The sequence below is a fragment of the Dendropsophus ebraccatus genome, chromosome 3 (assembly GCF_027789765.1).
Source record: "Dendropsophus ebraccatus isolate aDenEbr1 chromosome 3, aDenEbr1.pat, whole genome shotgun sequence".
Taxonomy (NCBI): domain Eukaryota; kingdom Metazoa; phylum Chordata; class Amphibia; order Anura; family Hylidae; genus Dendropsophus; species Dendropsophus ebraccatus.
Genome location: NC_091456.1, coordinates 64,912,502 through 64,931,268, shown reverse-complemented (window position 1 = coordinate 64,931,268; position 18,767 = coordinate 64,912,502). Strand labels below are relative to the sequence as shown.

The 18,767-nt window shown below is 44.7% G+C and overlaps 1 protein-coding gene across 3 annotated transcripts in view; it reads right to left on the bottom strand.

The window, feature by feature from the left end:
- The window catches only part of RIC1 (RIC1 homolog, RAB6A GEF complex partner 1), a 93,508-nt gene extending 84,966 nt beyond the window's left edge, over positions 1-8,542 (bottom strand). For all 3 annotated transcript variants that reach the window (XM_069961932.1, XM_069961934.1, XM_069961933.1), the window contains exon 1: positions 8,254-8,542. In XM_069961932.1, the coding sequence (XP_069818033.1) occupies positions 8,254-8,394 (141 nt within the window). In that variant the 5' untranslated portion in view covers positions 8,395-8,542. The remainder of the gene's footprint in view (positions 1-8,253) is intronic.
- Between the last annotated feature and the right edge of the window lie 10,225 nt (positions 8,543-18,767).

Here is an 18,767-nt window from a genome sequence, read left to right as displayed (position 1 = left end):
TCAGCTGTTGTGGCTGCAAGTAGCAGTACTATAGAGCTGTGCTTCTCAAACTGTGAGGCACCCCCTAGTTACTGGTGAAGCCTTCTTCATAAATATGACTATAAGCTGCACAATCCTTTCTCAGACTACAACAATTACGGGTTTAGGGACATTATTAGGTCATTTTGTACTTTGTTTAAATTTTTATACATAGTTCATAAGACAAATGAAGGGTAGACTGGGCAATAGTTTTTATGTTTCGGTGGACTTCCACCACAGATGGTGAGGCCCTGTCATCCTTCTGGTCAGTCTGGTGAGGCCCAGGCATCTTTTGAGTGAGGCTCCAATAGAACAAGTTTGAGCAGCGCACATAGCCAGTGGCGTAGCTACCGCGGTCGCTGCTACGACCCGGCCCGCCAGCAGGGGGGGGCCCGCGCTACGCCACCGCCCCCCGTCCCGTCAAATCACCCAATCTTGTGACCACAAGCAGTGTTTTGCTTGCGGTCACAAGACGCAGTTTCCGACTGCCCCCGGCTGGTGAGCGGCTCCCTGGGGGTGTCCCCGGGATTCCTGGTCGGTGCACATACCAGGGAGCTCTGTGTGTGCCAGGGGGTGGGAGCACTTCCGGGTCAGGAGACGCTCCCTGTGCCGGAAGTACTAGCCCCAGCGCACACAGAGCTCCCTGGTGTGTGCACTGCCCAGGAATACCGGGGACACCACCAGTGAGCCGCTCACCAGCAGGGGAAGAAGAGGAGAAGACAGCCGACAGGGAGCGTGTTGTTAGGTGAGTAGGTTTTGTTTTTTTTTCTAATCTGCTTTGCACTGGAAGCATCTATAAAGGGAGACTCCACAGGGGGCTTCTATAAAGGGAGACTCCACAGGGGGCTTCTATAAAGGGAGACTCCACAGGGGGCTTCTATAAAGGGAGACTCCACAGGGGGCTTCTATAAAGGGAGACTCCACAGGGGGCTTCTATAAAGGGAGACTCCACAGGGGGCTTCTATAAAGGGAGACTCCACAGGGGGCTTCTATAAAGGGAGACTCCACAGGGGGCTTCTATAAAGGGAGACTCCACAGGGGGCTTCTATAAAGGGAGACTCCACAGGGGGCTTCTATAAACGGAGACTACACAGGGGGCTTCTATAAAGGGGATTACACGGGGGGCATATACAATAGGGCATGCACAGAGGAATGCATGTACTATAGTGGTCTACTCAGAGGGGGGGCATATACTATAAGGGGGTCACATAGAGTCATCCTACCCACTAAACGAGGGTGTAAAGGGGACAATACAGATGTGCAGTGTGTATATAGATGAGGATGGTGCCAGAGTGAGGAGCCTAATATGTCTGTCTGGCAGATTCTGTGGATTTGTGGCTCGGAGAAGTTCTCATAATGGCCCAGGGCAAATGGAGAAGATGAAAAAGGAAGAACTCCGATCAGAGAACACGTCCCCTGTGAGTCACTAAACATAACTGTGCTATAGGCAGAATGTAATATGGATTTTGACAATCTGTACATAATTCTTTATCACATACTTATGGAGAACTTAGATCACGATCACAAAGAAATTTATCTCAACAAATATTTCAATATAAATGGTCCTCCATACTTCCTTCTACGGATTTGACACAACAAATTCTGAGGGGGTATCAATTTGTGCATTCTGCCACTCCTAATGTTGTGTTACGGGAAATACATTTCCGTTTTATTTATAAGGCCATATACGCTTTTAACTTTTCTTCTTCTACTTCACCTGCCCATTACCTGAAATGTTGCCCAAAATGTGCACTTCCTAAGGTGGATATGTATCACTGTGCTTGGTCCTGTGTACGTGTTCAGGAATTTTGGGATTCAGTACGGCTCTATCTTTTATCCACATGGGGTCATGCAATACCTCTTCTCTCTCTTAGCTATCTTTTTCATTTCATTAAAGACAATTCTGCTACTTCTATGAACCATATAATCTCTTCAAAAGGGATTCACCTAACATTATTGGTTTCCCTAAAATGTTTACTAAGACACTGGTTGCTAGACACTATACCTTCTATATCCGAAATAATATCTACCTTAAGGGTGCCTTCACACCTACCGGATCCACAGCGGATCTCACTTCTGCGGAATCGAAGCGAGAACCGCTGTGGATCCGGAACCATTCACCCCTATGATAACCCCTCGCTGTCCGCAGCCCCGCCGCCGCATCCCGCATCCCCGGCCGCATCCAGCAGCCCGCTGCCGAGCAGGTACTGTATGCTCTCGGCAGCGGGCTGCAGGATGCAGCGGGGGATGGGCTTATGCGGACAGCGAGGGGTTAAAGCACATATTCACAGCGGGATGTCAATCCCGCTGCGAGTATGTGCTCTCATAGGGGTGAATTGATACTGGATCCGCAGCTGATCTCGCTGCGAATCCGCAGAAGTGAGATCTGCTGTGGATCCAGTAGGTGTGAAGGCACCCTAAAGGAAATATTTCATTGGGAACTCTTAGATTTACTACATACTAAAGAAAAATCAACAAAAATGTTTATGACTAAATAGAAACAATTCCTAATTCATGACTTCACTACTGAAGAGAGAGAACCTATTGTGAATCAGTTTAAAAAAAAATGACTGGTATTGCATGGCCGCTCAAAGAGGTACCCTGGGAGCACTCCAACTTACGTAATCTTTCTTTTTCTTCTATTACCAGATACTTTGTTATGCTTTATTGATAGTATTAGTATATATCTGCCACATATACTATGTTTGAGGTGATACTGTTTGTTAGAGCTGTTTTTCTAAGGTTTTCTAATGATACTTTATTGTATTCTATGTAATTATATAACTTTACATATTGTAGGGGTAGTGCGGCGCTCAGAAATTATTCACAGAATAACACACATTACAAAGTTATACAACTTTGTAATGTAGGTTATGTCTGTGAATTGCCCCGTTCCCCGTGTCCCACCACCCCCACCCGTGTACCCGGAAGTGTTGGTGCATTATACATTACCTGATCCGTGTTGAGGGCCGTCCGCCATCTTGTGCCAAACGTCATCTTTGGACGGACGGCCAAGTCGCTGCCGTCCGTCCCCCCTCCGCCGCGTCACAACTGCTCAGCCACGATTGGCTGAGCACAGTTATGCTCAGCCAATCGCGGCTGAGCATCAGATGACGCTGCAGAGGGCGGACGGCATTCGGGACAGTCGGAGCTGTTCGCCATAACTTTGTAATGTGTGTTAGTTTGTGAATAATTCTTTACCGCCGCACTACCCCTTTAAATGGCTTCTATTATTGTTACGAAATAAAAACATACTGCTTATGTCTCCTGTGCGTGACTTTTTTTGTCATTTTTCTTTAGATGAATATCACTATGTATGTGCCATACTCTAAAAATGCCACTAATAAAACATCTTGGAAAAATAAATAAATAACTGTGCTATAATGTATATGGTGTATATGAACCTGTGTAGAGCTGCATCCACCTCTATATGACTGGATAAGGTGATAGTGATCTGCGTACAGTGGGTTATTCAGTAGCAGCGGTGGTGTTAGTATACTGGATTTGGTCTATAACAGTATGGCGGTATTATGTATGGTGATAATATTTGCTTCCAATGTACTGGTATTATTGGTAATATCAGTCTTGGTAAATATATATACACAGCAATAGCATTGCTTGGTCGAGAAAGGGGGGCCCCAAGTTGACTTCTTGCACTAGGGAACAGGAGACATTATGCACATAGCTATGCATATACAAGTATGTACAGTAAGTATACATGCCTCACATACAACTGATAGAGGCTGTATGGCACTAAGCACACACAGCACCATAAATCACACTCATATTACACTACAAGTCAGCTGTTTAGCTCACAGAGCATTGCCTAAACAGGATGAAAGTGTATCCACTTCCAAGCTGAGAGCAGGACTAACCATGTTTCTGATTTGCAGTCTGAGTTTTCATGCACTGTCAGCAAACAATACATCTTGAATGGGGAAGTGGACAACAAAATATATTACAAACCCGGAGAATTTTTCACTTATTTTCATAAACTTAGAAAACCCCTTTCAAATATACCAATCATTACACAATGGTCTCTTAAAAGTTCTGTCAAACTTATCTGGCCATATCCATTAATGATGGCCAAACTCAATTGCCAGCTACCAACCTATTTACCTACTGACTCCTAGATAACATATAGGGGGAGATTTATCAAACTGGTGTCAAATAAAACTGGCTCAGTTGCCCCTAGCAACCAATCAGATTCCATTTTTCATTCCTCACAGACTCTTGGGAAAATTAAAGGTGGAATCTGATTTGTTGCTAGGGGCAACTGAACCAGTTTCACTTTACACCATGTTTGATAAATCTCCCCCATAGAGTTTTCTCAGGAAAAAAAAAAAAAAGCCATCGAGCATGTGTATTCTACTGGTTACATGCCAGCAATTGGTCATTGTGAACAGCCATTTACTGAATGACTTTGCGGCAGCATAACCAATGGGAGCTGCCTTTCAGCAATACAGTATTCTATGTCCTCTTTACCTATACAAGTTGCTCTTTTACGCACCAGCTCAGAATGCCTCCATTTCATTTATCTTATAGAGGATACATACAAAATCATGAAGAAGCTCTTATTCTCACCAATAAAAGTAATTTTACAGATTGTAGCAGCTGTTCCTGACTTCTCTATGTAAGAACTTGCTTTATTTGTATCAGTACTTCTTTAGTGTCCTCGTTCCTGCCTGCAGGCTCAAAATGTTCAAAAGCCTTCTCAGTTACCAAAAATGTGCATTAAACAGTAAATTGAAGACAGGAAGAAGAGCAAAGCAGTATATGAGACTCCATGTTATGAAAGTAAAGCAGGGTTTGTTTTTTAAAGCAATAGTTTTTTTTTCGGCGTTGCAATAAAGATCACAACATGGGCACATACCAGAAAAACACAATAGGATAAAGAAGAATAAAAATAAATGAAAATAAGGCCCCATGCACACTGCCATGTTCAGTATACCTGTGAATGGGAATTACTGCATCGTAATGAATTATGATGCAGCAGGGAATTCACTGCTGATGCACCAGTGCCTGCTAAGGACAGGACACTAAGTTCAATGGGACAGTCACAGAACTTTCTGCAAGAAATCTGCCGTGCGTCATTGTACCCTTAGAGTACAGGCTGTGCTTTCCCAAATCTGATGCCACTGATTATTAAAAGTGAAGAGCCAAGATTTTCCTCCCATCTGTGGGTATATACGTGGGAAGAGTCAACATGCAAGTAGAACAGCACAGTGAACAGATCTGTAGTCCTATGGTGGGTGTTTGGCTCCCAGGTGACCCAATATAAGGTCCACAATAGACAACTGTGTAGTAGAGAAGATGCATTTAAACAATCCAGCAAAGCTGATGTTTATTTTACCCATCACACCAAAAGATGAATAAACATTACCTTCCCAAGATTTGTGGAGTGCCACTTCTTATCTACTATGCTGTTGTAGGAACAGCCAGGAACCCAGGAGCTAATAAGGGTTGAGAATGGGACACTAACTAAATAGCCACAAAGCACAGCTCTACTAACACACTAAGGGAATAATGGACCACGGCTCCAACATGTTTGGGTCTGGAGATAGAAACATATAGTGTATCCCAGGGCCCAAACATGTTGGAGCTGTGGTCTACGGGTAAATCACCTGTGTAGAAACCAACAAATAGTTTGTTTTTCCCACTTTTGATTCCTCTGATGAAAACTAAAAATAGCAATATATTTTTATATAATATTATTATTATATCCTTTTTAAAAGCGCAAAGAATTCCCTATCAGGTCCAAACTAGTTTTAATTTGAGAGTTTTTTTCCCACAAAAATGAAAAAAGAATAAATAAACAGCTATATTTCATTTCTATCAGGGTTATCCAACCAAGGAAGAAAAACTGTTGTTGGTCACTAAACAAGTGATTTACTTTGTCTAATAAGACCCTAAAGGGGAACTCCAGGTAGAGGTAAAAAAATGAACCTTCTGCAGAAGAAAATAGCATGACTTACCTATCTATCCCAGTTTTGAAACTACCAAAAATCCATTTGTTTGGGGGTGTTTTGTTCTGTATTGTGTGGCTGTACTTCCTGGTTGAGCAGTTGTACACAGTACTACAGGTTCCAGAATGCAATGTTTTCCCTCAGCTGTTCATTACAGCCCCCCACCCTTCCCAAAGCTGTTGCAGAACATCTAGGCTGTGTTCACACATTGCAGTTTCATTGTGTTACTGAATTATTTGCAGTACTTTATCATTTCATTGTGGTCTCACCCACACAGCACACAGTACACAGTTACTACCTGTAACACCAAACAGCACACTGTATTCTTTACCTGTAACGCTGATATTGGAATAAAGTAAACAACTTTTTAATTTTTTTTTCTTCTCATCTCCACGCACATATTATGATCGAGCATCTTTTATCTTTGAGGTTGAGCCCCACAATAAGGATTTTAGCTCATATTATCTTACATGGAGTTTATCTTATGTGGAGTTCCCCTTTAATTTTCCAAGAAATAACAATTCAGGACCGCAGTATGATGTAACTCTTGTGACGTTCCCAAGTTGTTACCCATAGAATTATACAATTCACCCTTGCTGAATAGGTGTGCCCCTATGAACTGACACTACTAGCATTGATTATGTAGTTTCACACAGTGTAGTACCATGTCCTCCAACTAGAAACACTTAGATTGCGATTTGTTCTTAAATTTCTAGCAGACTGTCACCCCTTTAGGCTACATTCACACATTCAGTAGTTTTTTTTTTCAGGATCGTATACAATGTCTGCAATCCGCAAAAAATATGTCCATAATCCATCCGTAATCTGTATTCTTTGAGGATCAGCAAAGAAGGGGAAAGGAAATAGTTAACTAAGTGGGCATGGTTTACAATGATTACTCCTCCGTACTTTTTATGGATCTGCAAAAGTTACGGATGTTCCTATAGACTTCCATGGGACAATATCAGCAGCAATTTTTAAGAAATTGCAGTACAGCAATTCGGGACAGACTTACGGAACATGTGAATATAGCCTAAGGCCTTATTTACATGTCCATAGTTGGGGACAGAACATAGGACCACCGTATTTTACTGGTCCTGTCCACACCGCATTTGCAGCAAGGTTTGCTATGTTCAATGTAATGCTCTGTGAAGCATGGAGCACTACTGATACACATTTGTAGCGCAGCCCGCAATATGGAGGTGTCAATGAGGCCTTAGGGTCCACTCCTTTGTACAGGAACTTCTGCAGATTTGAGGCTGCAGACATTGATGTAACCAAAAGATGGAACGCAGCATCAAATCTGTTGCAGATCCTGTAAGTGTGAATGGATCTTGAAAGGGATTACCCTGGGGGCTATTATTTTTTTTCTCTGCTCAACCACTGGCCACATCACCTCCTCCTCCTCCTCCTCAGGCACCGACTGGCTGAATATTTCCACGTTACAGCCCCGCTCCTAGAAATGCTGCACAGTGGGAGCAGGGTTCTATCAGAATGGTGATGACAAGGGAGCTAGAAGGTAAGTATAGGTTTTGTTGTCTTTTGTTTATTTTAACTTTTACAACTTACCTGAAAATAAAAATTGCATCCCAACTAATCCCTTTAAATAACTAACTGCTTTGGGAACAACGGATTCGACGTTTCACTTTGAAACATAAACAAGAGCTGTTCAATAATAACTATATGTTATGTGCACATGTGGCAAGTAAACAGATCTCATCATATAGTAATGGAGCATAACAGCATGAAGACGTGGCAAAGAGAATGAGCTGTTCACCAACTATACGCACATGTGATGTGCAAATCTAATAGTAAGAGTGTAATATCATAGACGCATGACAAACACCATGAGCTATGTAATACAACAGCTGGAGAGCCGCACATCTGAGGTCACCACCTTATAATGTGCACAGGTGACATGTAATAGTACCAGGAGTGAGCGCCACAGACAACCATAATGGTTACAATCTACAATAGACTCACATCAATGAAGTGTCTGATAGGAATATGAACAGATAACCTCTGACCTATGTATCTGTGACCTCCTCTACACTATGAGACACCTGCACTGTATCTATTGTGACATCTTATTGTCAGTGTTTGTAGCCACCACTAAGACCAATGGGTAATGGCTACATTACTGCCCAGATGTCACCGATACACAGAAGCTCCCATAGAGCTGTGTACGGGGGAATGGTACCGGCTGTCACCACACACCGGGGACAGGCAGCAGCTGGAGGGTAACATGACAACACGTCTGCTCACTCACCCTGCTGTACCAGATACTGAGCTGAGTGTGGGATAACACTGCCAGGAATAGGCGCTGCGGGTCTGGCTGGATATGGAACGGCTTCTCCACACTCTTCAAGGGGCATAGCAGCCTCTTGGGCCAGCCGCTAAGGAAATACATGACGCCTGTCAGCGTACAGTCCGAGGCACACGGGCGAACATCACTCCCAGCTCTCCCGCCGGAACAGTCCAGGTAAACAGAGCCACCGGCAATCCAGCTACTCGGTATGTACCGGAAGCGACGGACACCCGTACAGTAACCCTGCAATACACTTCCCTGGAGAACTCCGCCCACCGAGGCTCTCCCAGCCAATAGGTGCAGAGAGAAAGGACAGCCAATCACTAGGCGGCTCTGACAGTTGGCAGTGTGCAGGAACGCGAGTTGTGATTGGTTGGACGCTCTGGTAAATCCTTGTAGCGTGGTTAGTATGAGTTTGAGGCAGAAGTTGTAAGCGGCCGTTAGTGGGGAGGCTGGGAGGGCTGAAGCGTTTCAGTGTACGTCTTCTAGTGGTGACAGGGAAGGAGAAGGGAGCTGAGGTGATTCGCCCTCTGGTGGGAAGCTGGCGGCAGTGTATGGGAGGACGGAGAGGTGAAAGGATTGTTACTAATGACAACTGCGTGTTATAAGAAAGCTATGTCATATGTGCGGAGAGATGTCGCTGACTGACACTTTACGGCTTCTGTAAGACACAGATTGTCTTTTGGGGCTAAATAAACTGCCAGGAGTTTTTCCTGCTTTCTGGCCGTTTTAGTGGTAGTTCCTCGTTTTATCTCTGGCGTTTCATCCCCTGCGTTGTTTTCAGTACAAGTCATGTGATTCTTTATCATGTGACTACAGGCTTTCTATTGAAGAATTAGGGGGTGAACGCCAATATACATGCAATAAAAGCCCCAAAACGGCAACATTTTCTGGATGCATCCTGTTTGACACAAAAGAAAAATTCACTTTTAACAAATACTGTGTTCATAAATTTGTGAATAAAAATAACAAAATAACCACAAAAAATCGGCCGACAAATTCACCTGATGCTGACCAGACATAGGCCTGCACCTGTTTGTGTGATTTTTTTTTTTTTTTAATTGCACAAATGATAATTTGGGCACAAATCCCAGATTATGTGAATTATTGGGTGAATATTTAAAACAAGCAGATTAAAAAAAAAGTTGCCTTTAATTGCTGGTTAGCAAAAAAAAAAAAAGGCACAAAAAACATTCACAAAAATATTGTTACGGTACCTTTAACCCCTAGGCGACCCTGGACGTACCCGTACGTCCAGGGCCGCCTCCATGTGTTCAGAGCGGGGCTGCGCGGCGGCCGCTCTGTGGACCGCCACGGTCCTGGGTGCAGCTCGTAGCCCGGGGCTGCGGCTATTAGCGGGCACGGTCCAATCACCATGCCCGCTAATAAAGTAATCAGATGCAGCTGTCAAAGTTGACAGCTGCATCCGCTTACTTGATGCAGCCGTTCCCTGGTGTCTAGCGGGGAGGAGCAATCCACACATCTTACCCCGTCAGGGGTCAGCACCGTAATGGCGCTAATCCCGGCTCGGCACTCGATTGCTTTTGGCTGCAGCAGCCGGAAGCAATCAATGTGCCTATCTCATCGATCTATGCTGCATAGCTATGCAGCATAGGGCTATGTTCACACTACGTAAATCTACGGCCGTAGTTCTCGCCGCAGAACTACAGCCGTAGATTTGCGGGCTGGAACATAGCATTATTTGCTATGGGATCCCGGCCGGAGCGTACACACATCGTGTGCTCTCCGGCCGGTTCCCATACGGCGCCGCAAACAACTGACAGGTCCATTATTTGCGGACGGAATTCAATGAATTCCGCCCACAGAAGGACCTGTCAGTTCACACAGTGAAGCGAGCGGCTCCGGCCGCTTGCTTCACTCTGTGCTATGGGAAGCTCTGATGCGGGCGCGCGCTGATGCGCCCGCATCAGAGCTCCACAGAGGAAAGATCATCCGGCTGGTACTTAAAGGGAACCTGTCACCCCCCGTGCCGGGGTGACAGGCTCCCGACCCCCCGTTAGAGACCCCTATACTTACCTCATCGCGCCGGGTCCCGCTTCTGAAGATGGTCGGGTCCCGGAGATCTCAGCCGCCGCAGCCCGGTGCGCGCGCTGAGAGATGAGTCCAACGCTCATAGAGAATGACGGAGCGCTGGACTCTCCTGTCATTCTCTATGGGTGTTGGACTCATCTCTCAGCGCGCGCACCGGGCTGCGGCGGCTGAGATCTCCGGGACCCGACCATCTTCAGAAGCGGGACCCGGCGCGATGAGGTAAGTATAGGGGTCTCTAACGGGGGGTCGGGAGCCTGTCACCCCGGCACGGGGGGTGACAGGTTCCCTTTAAGTACCGGCCGTGATGATCCGGGCTGAGACCGGCCGTTCCGTGACATATATTTGTTAACAATGGTTTGAATTTTTTACAGGCCATCAGATACAATGAAAGTTATACATGTTACATATCCTTGTAATTGTAACGACTTGAGGAACATGCATAACAAGTCAGTTTTACCCCAGGATGAATGGCGTAAAAATGAAAAAACCCAAATAAAAGAAATGTGTTTTTTTTTTCAATTTCACCACACTTTGAATTTTTTTCTGGTTTCGCAGTGTACTTTATTAAAAAATTCAGCCTGTCATTGCAAAGTACAATTAGTGGCACAAAAAATAAGGGCTCATGTGGGTTTCTAGGTGCAAAAAAAAAATGCAAGTGCTATGGCCTTTTAAGCACAAGGAGGGAAAAATGAAAACGCAAAAATTTAAATTGGCCCGGTCCTCTAAGGGTAATTAATATCCCCCTTAGGGCCCCATTACACGGAACATCGTGTTTATTACAAGGAGGTCGACTATTGCTCCTTGTATACTCGGTAATTTGTCAACTCCTATCAGTAACAGTATTAGATGCGCATTAAGATTAATAGGAGTTTGTGTTATTTTTTCTAGTAAAATAGAAATCATGTTCCAATATTTCTTAATTTTGGAACACTCCCATAGAATGTGTGACAGGTTTCCTAGGGATCCACATCCTCTCCAGCATTGTTCCGGGCACGAGGGAAAGATATGATGGAGTCTGTGTGGAGTGTAGTACCACTGAAGCCACGTTTTAGTTATTGCTTCTATTTGATTAACATTAGAGAGAGAGGCATGGGTGTATTTCAAAGCTAATTGCCAATCTGTATTGGAAAAGGATGTTCCCGACTCTTCTTCCCATCTCTGGTAAGGGCCACATTTTTGGAAGATTAGATACTCGCCTAATATATCGTATACAGCTTTAAGGCCTTTCACATTTGATATTAAGTAAGCCAATAATTGTGGACAACACTCTGAAGACACAGGTCTATGGGAGTGTATAAATTGTTTAATTCTAAGGTGTGTAAACACCTCTCTGGATGGTAGTCTGTATCTGGATGCCAGTATAGGGAAATCTATCATATTAACCCCATCTATGATTTGGGACATGGTAGTAATGCCACTGTTAATCCAATTAGTAATATCTATGTCAAGGATACCGTTAGATATCAGCTGTATTGGGGTATGTTTCAAATATATTGTGGAGTTGATGTTGCTGGCTTTATGTGCTTGGTCCCAACAATACAAACTAGACAAATTACCGAGTAAACATAGATTTATAGTTTGTAAAATATTGGTGATTGCCAAAATGATACTTACCAGATACTGGAAACAGACGAACGTACCATCCAAGGAAGAAGTTACTAATCTAATTCAACAGAGCTATAATTTTGAGGAAATACTTGCGATAGGGAATACCACTTTAAAGGACAACTCCGGCGGGACCCCCCAAAAAATAAAAAACACAGACACACACAGACACCATACTCACCATCCCTCCGGTGACGATCGCCACTCCATTCGCCCGCCGTCCGCCTCACCGTCACCTGCCTCCGCCGTCCAGCGATGTCTCTTGCTTCCGGGTCCATGAGAGAGAAAAGGCTGCCAGTGCGCTTGCGCACCGGCAGCCTTTTCATTGGCTGGAGCGCATCACATGGCTTCCAGCAAGCTCAGGCAATCAGGGCTGAGCAAGCTGGAAGCCATGTGATGCGCTCCAGCCAATGAAAAGGAAGCTGGTGCGCATGTGCACCAACAGCCTTTTCTCTCCCATTCACTCTCAATGAAGACGCCGAGGAGGAAGAAGACCCGGACCGCCCCCAGCTCTGACATCACCCGACACCAGAGAAGAGGACCGTGACGACCGTAATAGGTAATGTATATATTCTTTAACTTCCGGGGTGGGGGGTCGGGGGTCGGAAAGTGGGGGAAGGGGGCCAGACCGGGTATTTAACCACATTACAAAGTTATATAACTTTGTAATGTGTGTTAAATAAGCCAAAAAAATTTTTCGCCGGAGTTGTCCTTTAACTAAATTTTATAAAGATTGGGCACTGTGGAAACAAAATCATATATCCACAACTAACATTAATTTATCCACACCATATTCAGAAATTTAACCTCTTGTAATATGTAAATCTTTAAAGCGCAACTATAAAATATTTTGACCATTCAGTTTTAGTTAGCTTAGGTCATGATAAGACTTTTTGCAATATACATTAATAACCTAAAATGAACAGTTTTTTAAATACATAAGGCTGATTAAGCCCTTATAGTCCTCTCTGGCTGTGACTTATTTCTGCATTCCTGCTGGACACGCCCCCTCCCTGGAGATCCGTCCTGAGTGTACGGACTGTGACAGGAGGATCAGATAACAGCCCTGACACAGAGAGAGACATAAACAAAACCTCCTCCCCCACCTCCTAGCAGCACGCTCTCCCCCTCCCCTCACAGAGGTGACTAAGCAGAGTTGAGGGTGTTGTGTGTGAGGAGCAGCGCAGGGGAAGAGCTGGATGGAGGGACAAGTGTATCCAGTGCCACCATCACTCCAATGTACTGCATGAGGGAGAGTGGGTGAGTCACTGAGGGGAGGACTACAAGTCCCAGCACAACACAGCTGTAGTCCTTCCATAGTACATATAATATTCACTATCAGATGTCTGCAGCAGGTGCCCCCACCTCCATGGCTGACATTATCCTACAGTGTAATGAGAGCAGATGACTGTATCTAATCCCACTGTGTGTGATACCATCTGCTGGTGCTCTGTATCTAATCTTACATTGTGATACTGTATGCTGGGGCTGTATCTAATCCTGCTATGTGTGATACATCTGCTAAGGTGCTGGTCAGTGAATGGAGGGACCCAGCCAGGGAGATGAGGGATAGGCCACGCCCACTTTGTCTCAGCCAGGAGAAAAATTCATTTATTCTTCTGAGCCAAACAACTGGGGATATCTCAGCGAGCGTACACACTATCAACACAGTTTAGGGCTCTTTTTAAAAGGTAACACGAGGGCTTTTTATTTGAGGAATTTCATTTTTTGGCTACTGAAATTATAGTTGCGCTTTAACTTGTACTCATCTGTTGGATGTTGTTGTTAAGTATTATTATTATTTTAGTTAATGGTTTGATTGACCATCTACTGTTAGATGGTAACGAACTAGAAATTTTATTGATACTCAATCAAAACATTTAAGTGTGAGTATAAGATATAACACATTACTCTTATATATATGCTAATGCATAAGCTTCACATACTGTGTTACGTATGGATCAAAATGTGATGATACTCTGTTATATCTTTGTAAAAATGGAAAAATTTTCAATAAAATATATTGAATCAGATTATTGCTCCTTGTAATAAACACAACAATCAGCCGATGACAACGATCATCGGCTGATTGTTGATGTAGGTTTGAATCCATAACCCATACGTGTAATAGCGGTGCGCGGCCGACGGCTGACGATTTCCAAACTCTATACATCCATGCTGCAGGGCTCCTCTTGCTGTCTTCTCACCGGATCTCGCGCATTGCAGCTTCAGAGCGGCCTGTCTGAGCTTACAGGCCGCTCAGCCAATCACTGGCCAGGACCGCCGCAGCAAGTGATTAGCTGAGTGGCCTGTCAGCTCAGACATGACGCTCTGGAGCTGCAGCGCGCGGGACCCAGTGAGAGTAAGACCGCCAGAGAAGCCCTGCAGCATGGATAGGTAATGTATAGAGTTTAAGCAAGGGCTGTAAGGACATCGGTAACGATGTTGATGCAGCCCTTGTTAAACGATTATCGGGCAGTGTAATAGTACCCTTAGTTGAAGTCCAATCTTCCTCTCAGAACCCGCCAAAAGCTCCATAGAACATAAGTGCAATATAAGGATACACAACTACTCACAAAAAGGGATATTTGGATAAAAAAAATTTTTAAGTTAATGCTGCAGTGATATTATATCATGAATGTAGGGCATATAAGTAGGAACGTGCAATGGTGATCTCCTCATCTCAAACAATTTATTGAAACAAAAGCCAACAACAGTGGTGGGTATACCCCAACAAAAATGTTAATGTCTCGATAACTTGTCATGTGCTCTTGACCATTGATTACAGCTTGATAGTGGCATCTCATGCTGTTCACAAGTTGACTTATTGTCTGCTGAGGCATCGCATCCAACTCTTCTTGAAGGGCGACTCTCAGATCATTCAGATTCTGGGGTACAGGGTTACAAGCCTCTACACAGCAACTTAGCTGATTCCATTAGATTGTTAATGCGATACAGGTCTGGACAAAGTGCAGGCCACTCTATTTGAGATAACCCAGTCTCCAGCAGCCATTCACTAATAATGCAGCGTCGATGAGCCGAAGCATCGACATCCATGCAGATGAGATTAGGCCCTGCGTTGTTCATGCAGAGGCACAATGACTGGATTAATGATGTTATTTAAGAAGTGTGGGCTTATCACTGTGTCATTCACAAAGTGTAGGGCAATTCTGTATTGACATTGTAACTCCACCACCAGAGGCAACAGCGACTGATGCACAGCGCTCTCCCTTCTACGAGGGACAAGTGGGCCTCAGTGCTATTCACTGATAAAAATCGATTCACGCTGAGCAGAAATGATGACCGCCAACAATGTTGAAGTTGTCAAGGAGAAAACTATGCATCTGCCACTGATGTCACTAGATGAGCCTTTGGTGGTGTGGGCAGGTGTGTCTTGTCAATACAGAACTGTCCTACCCTTTGTGAATGGTACATTAACAAACCCATACTACTTGAATAACTACTGCAAGAACATGTCTGACATTCTACTGGTACAGAGATTGTGCTACTGCAAGAGTGAAGAGATGGCTGTCAGTGACGTGTAGTGGAAAGAATTCAGCAAAGTAAGAATTCTTTAAAAAAAGAAGTGTTGAAACACAGTCAATAAATGAAAGAGAAGCACTGTGAAGGAGGCTTAAACTGGGTAAGGAACAGCCAAACTCGGCTACAAAGGTGAGATTGTGGAAGACTTTCATGTCATAGGTAGAGATGAGCGAACCTCGAGCATGCTCGAGTCCATCCGAACCTGATCGTTCGGCATTTGATTAGCGGTGGCTGCTGAAGTTGTATAAAGCCCCAAGGCTATGTGGAAAACATGGATATGCACACTGAGCAATTCTCGAGGAATTGAAGCAGAAAGTTTTCAGGCAGAATTCAAGCAGAATTTAAGCCCCCCATTGACTTCTATAGGATTCCTCTAGCAGTTCTAAAGCATAAAATTCTCCTTGGAAATTTTGCAGTGTGAACAACAGAGCAGAAAAACCCATTGAACACAATGGGACTTTGCTCTGTACATATTTTACGGGAGGAATTTCAAGGGGTATGTGCACACCGAGGAATTAGGTGAGGAATTGAAGAGGAATTTCAGCTTGAAATTCCTCCCGTAAAATATGTACAGTGCAAAGTCCCATTGTGTTCAATGGGTTTTCTGCTCAGTTGTTCACACTGCAGAATTTCCGAGCAGAATTTTCTGCTGTAGATCTGCTAGAGGAATCCTATAGAAGTCAATGGGGGGCTTAAATTCTGCTTGAATTCTGCCTGAAAACTTTCTGCTTCAATTCCTCGAGAATTGCTCAGTGTGCATATACCCTTGGGGTATGTGCACACTGAGCAATTCTCGAGGAATTGAAGCATAAAGTTTTCAGGCAGAATTTAAAGGGGTAGTGCGGCACTCAGAAATTATTCACAAGTAACACACATTACAAAGTTATACAGCTTTGTAATGTATGTTATGTCTGTGAATCGCCCCCTTCCCCGTGTCCCACCACCCCCACCCGTGTACCCGGAAGTGTTGGTGCATTATACATTACCTGATCCGTGTCGAGGGCCGTCCACCATCTTGTGCCAAACGTCATCTTCGGACCGAAGGCTGAGTCGCTGCCGCCCGTCCCCCCTCCGCCGCGTCACAACTGTGCTCAGCCGCGATTGGCTGAGCACAGTTATGCTCAGCCAATCGCGGCTGAGCATCGGATGACGCTGCAGAGGGCGGCCGGCATTCGGGACAGTCGGAGCTGTTCACCAGCCGCCCGAAGAAGACGTCACTCGCTGAAGATCGGAGATGGGTGTCGGCACGTGACAGGTGAGTATAGCGCACAACACTTCCGGGTACACGGGTTGGGGTGGTGGGACACAGGGAAGGGGGCCATTCACAGACATAACATACATTACAAAGTTGTATAACTTTGTAATGTGTGTTAGTCTGTGAATAATTCTTTACCACCGCACTACCCCTTTAAGCCCCCCATTGACTTCTATAGGGTTCCTCTAGCAGATCTACAGCAGAAAATTCTGCTCGGAAATTCTGCAGTGTGAACAACAGAGCAGAAAACCCATTGAACACAAAGGGACCTTGCTCTGTACATATGTTACGGGAGGAATTTCAAGCTGAAATTCCTCTTCAATTCCTCACCTAATTCCTCGCCTTTTCCTCAGTGTGCACATACCCTTGGGGCGGGTTCACACTACGGAGTTCTCGCGGACAATGTCCGCGGAATTCCGTCAGCTGTCCGCCCGCACGGGCATGCGCTTTTCCGCCGGCTCCATAGACACCATTCTATGGGCTGGCGTATTCCGCGATCCGCTAAAAGAAGTGACATGACACTTCTTTCAGCGTATAGCGGAATACGCCGGCCCATAGAATGGTGTCTATGGGGCCGGCGGAAAGGCGCCCAGATGTGCGGGCGGACAGCTGACGGAATTCCGCGGACATTGTCCGCGAAAATTCCGTAGTGTGAACCCGCCCTTGTAGAGGAAAGTTTTCTGCTTGAATTTCCTTGCCTATTCAGCTCAGGCAGAATTTGAGCAGAATTCAAGCTGAATGTAAGCGGAATTCGAGCAGAATTTAAGCCCCATTGACTTCTATAGGATTCCTCTAGCAGAATCCGCCCAAAGGCCCCGTTCACACAGAGCAAGAGCGGCGGAATTTTCCACCAGCCTCCCTATCATAACGCCCTGGCAGAATAGAAGCGGAATTTAAGCAGAATTCAAGCCCCATTGACTTCTATACGATTCCTCTAGCGGAATTTGCCCATAGAAGTAACATGTCACTTCTTTGGGCGGAAAGCGGATCCACAACGAAAATTTTTGGATGAAAATTCCTGTCTGAATAGCACAGCGCAAAGCCCGTTGAAAGCAATGGAAAAGTGCTTTGCTCAATTCTAACAGGCGGAATTTCGCTCGTATTCCTCTCGAAAATCCGACTCCTTTGCTCAGTGTGCATTTCTCGGCGCTGAAGAATGAACATGTTCATTCTTCAGCACAGAGAGAGGAGATGCACGAGCCTCCCATAGACTGTCATTTTGACATGGAGGCTGGCGGCAAACCGATTCACCCGGTATGGGATCAGGTTCAGATTTTCCAAAAATTACAAATCCGATCGGATTCGGATTTTTGGAAATCCGCTCCGATTTTTTTTTCTTGCTTTTTAAAGGGCAGCTGCCATTCTAGAAAGCAGGAAATGTTCCAGGCGGGAAAAGCGCTTTCCCATGATGCCCGGAACACATCCAATCAGCAGGGATTTTGTACTAGCCCACCCCCTGTGTGACGTAGGTATTGCTTTAAAAGGAGCGTCACATGACCACACCACACAGTGTGTAGAGGGAGAGAGAGAGAGAGGAAGAAAGCTGCTGTTGTGTACTACAGACTACTGTGAAGATATTGTGGGAAAGGAAAGAAAAGATTAGGAAAGCGGAGAAAAGAAACATCTAGTGATTGAGAGAGAAATATAGAGAGGGCGAAAGATAGATAGATTAGGCCTTGGACAGAAAAGGGTCCAAACGGAACCAAAACGTGCAGTACAGATATACAAGTCCTATACTTCTGATGTGTGTATATCACATTTGTCTTATCCTGAGAGACAAAAATACCTGGTTCAGGTGTATAGCATTGTATCTTTAAAAAAGTGCTATATACCCAATTTCTATACTTGGACCCTTCTGATTGAAAGTGTGTATATCACATCTGTCTTATCCTGAGAGACTAAAATACCTGGTTCAGGTGTATAGCATTGTATCTTAAAAAAAGTGCTATATACCCAATTTCTATACTTGGACCCTTCTGATTGAAAGTGTGTATATCACATCCGTCTTATCCTGAGAGAC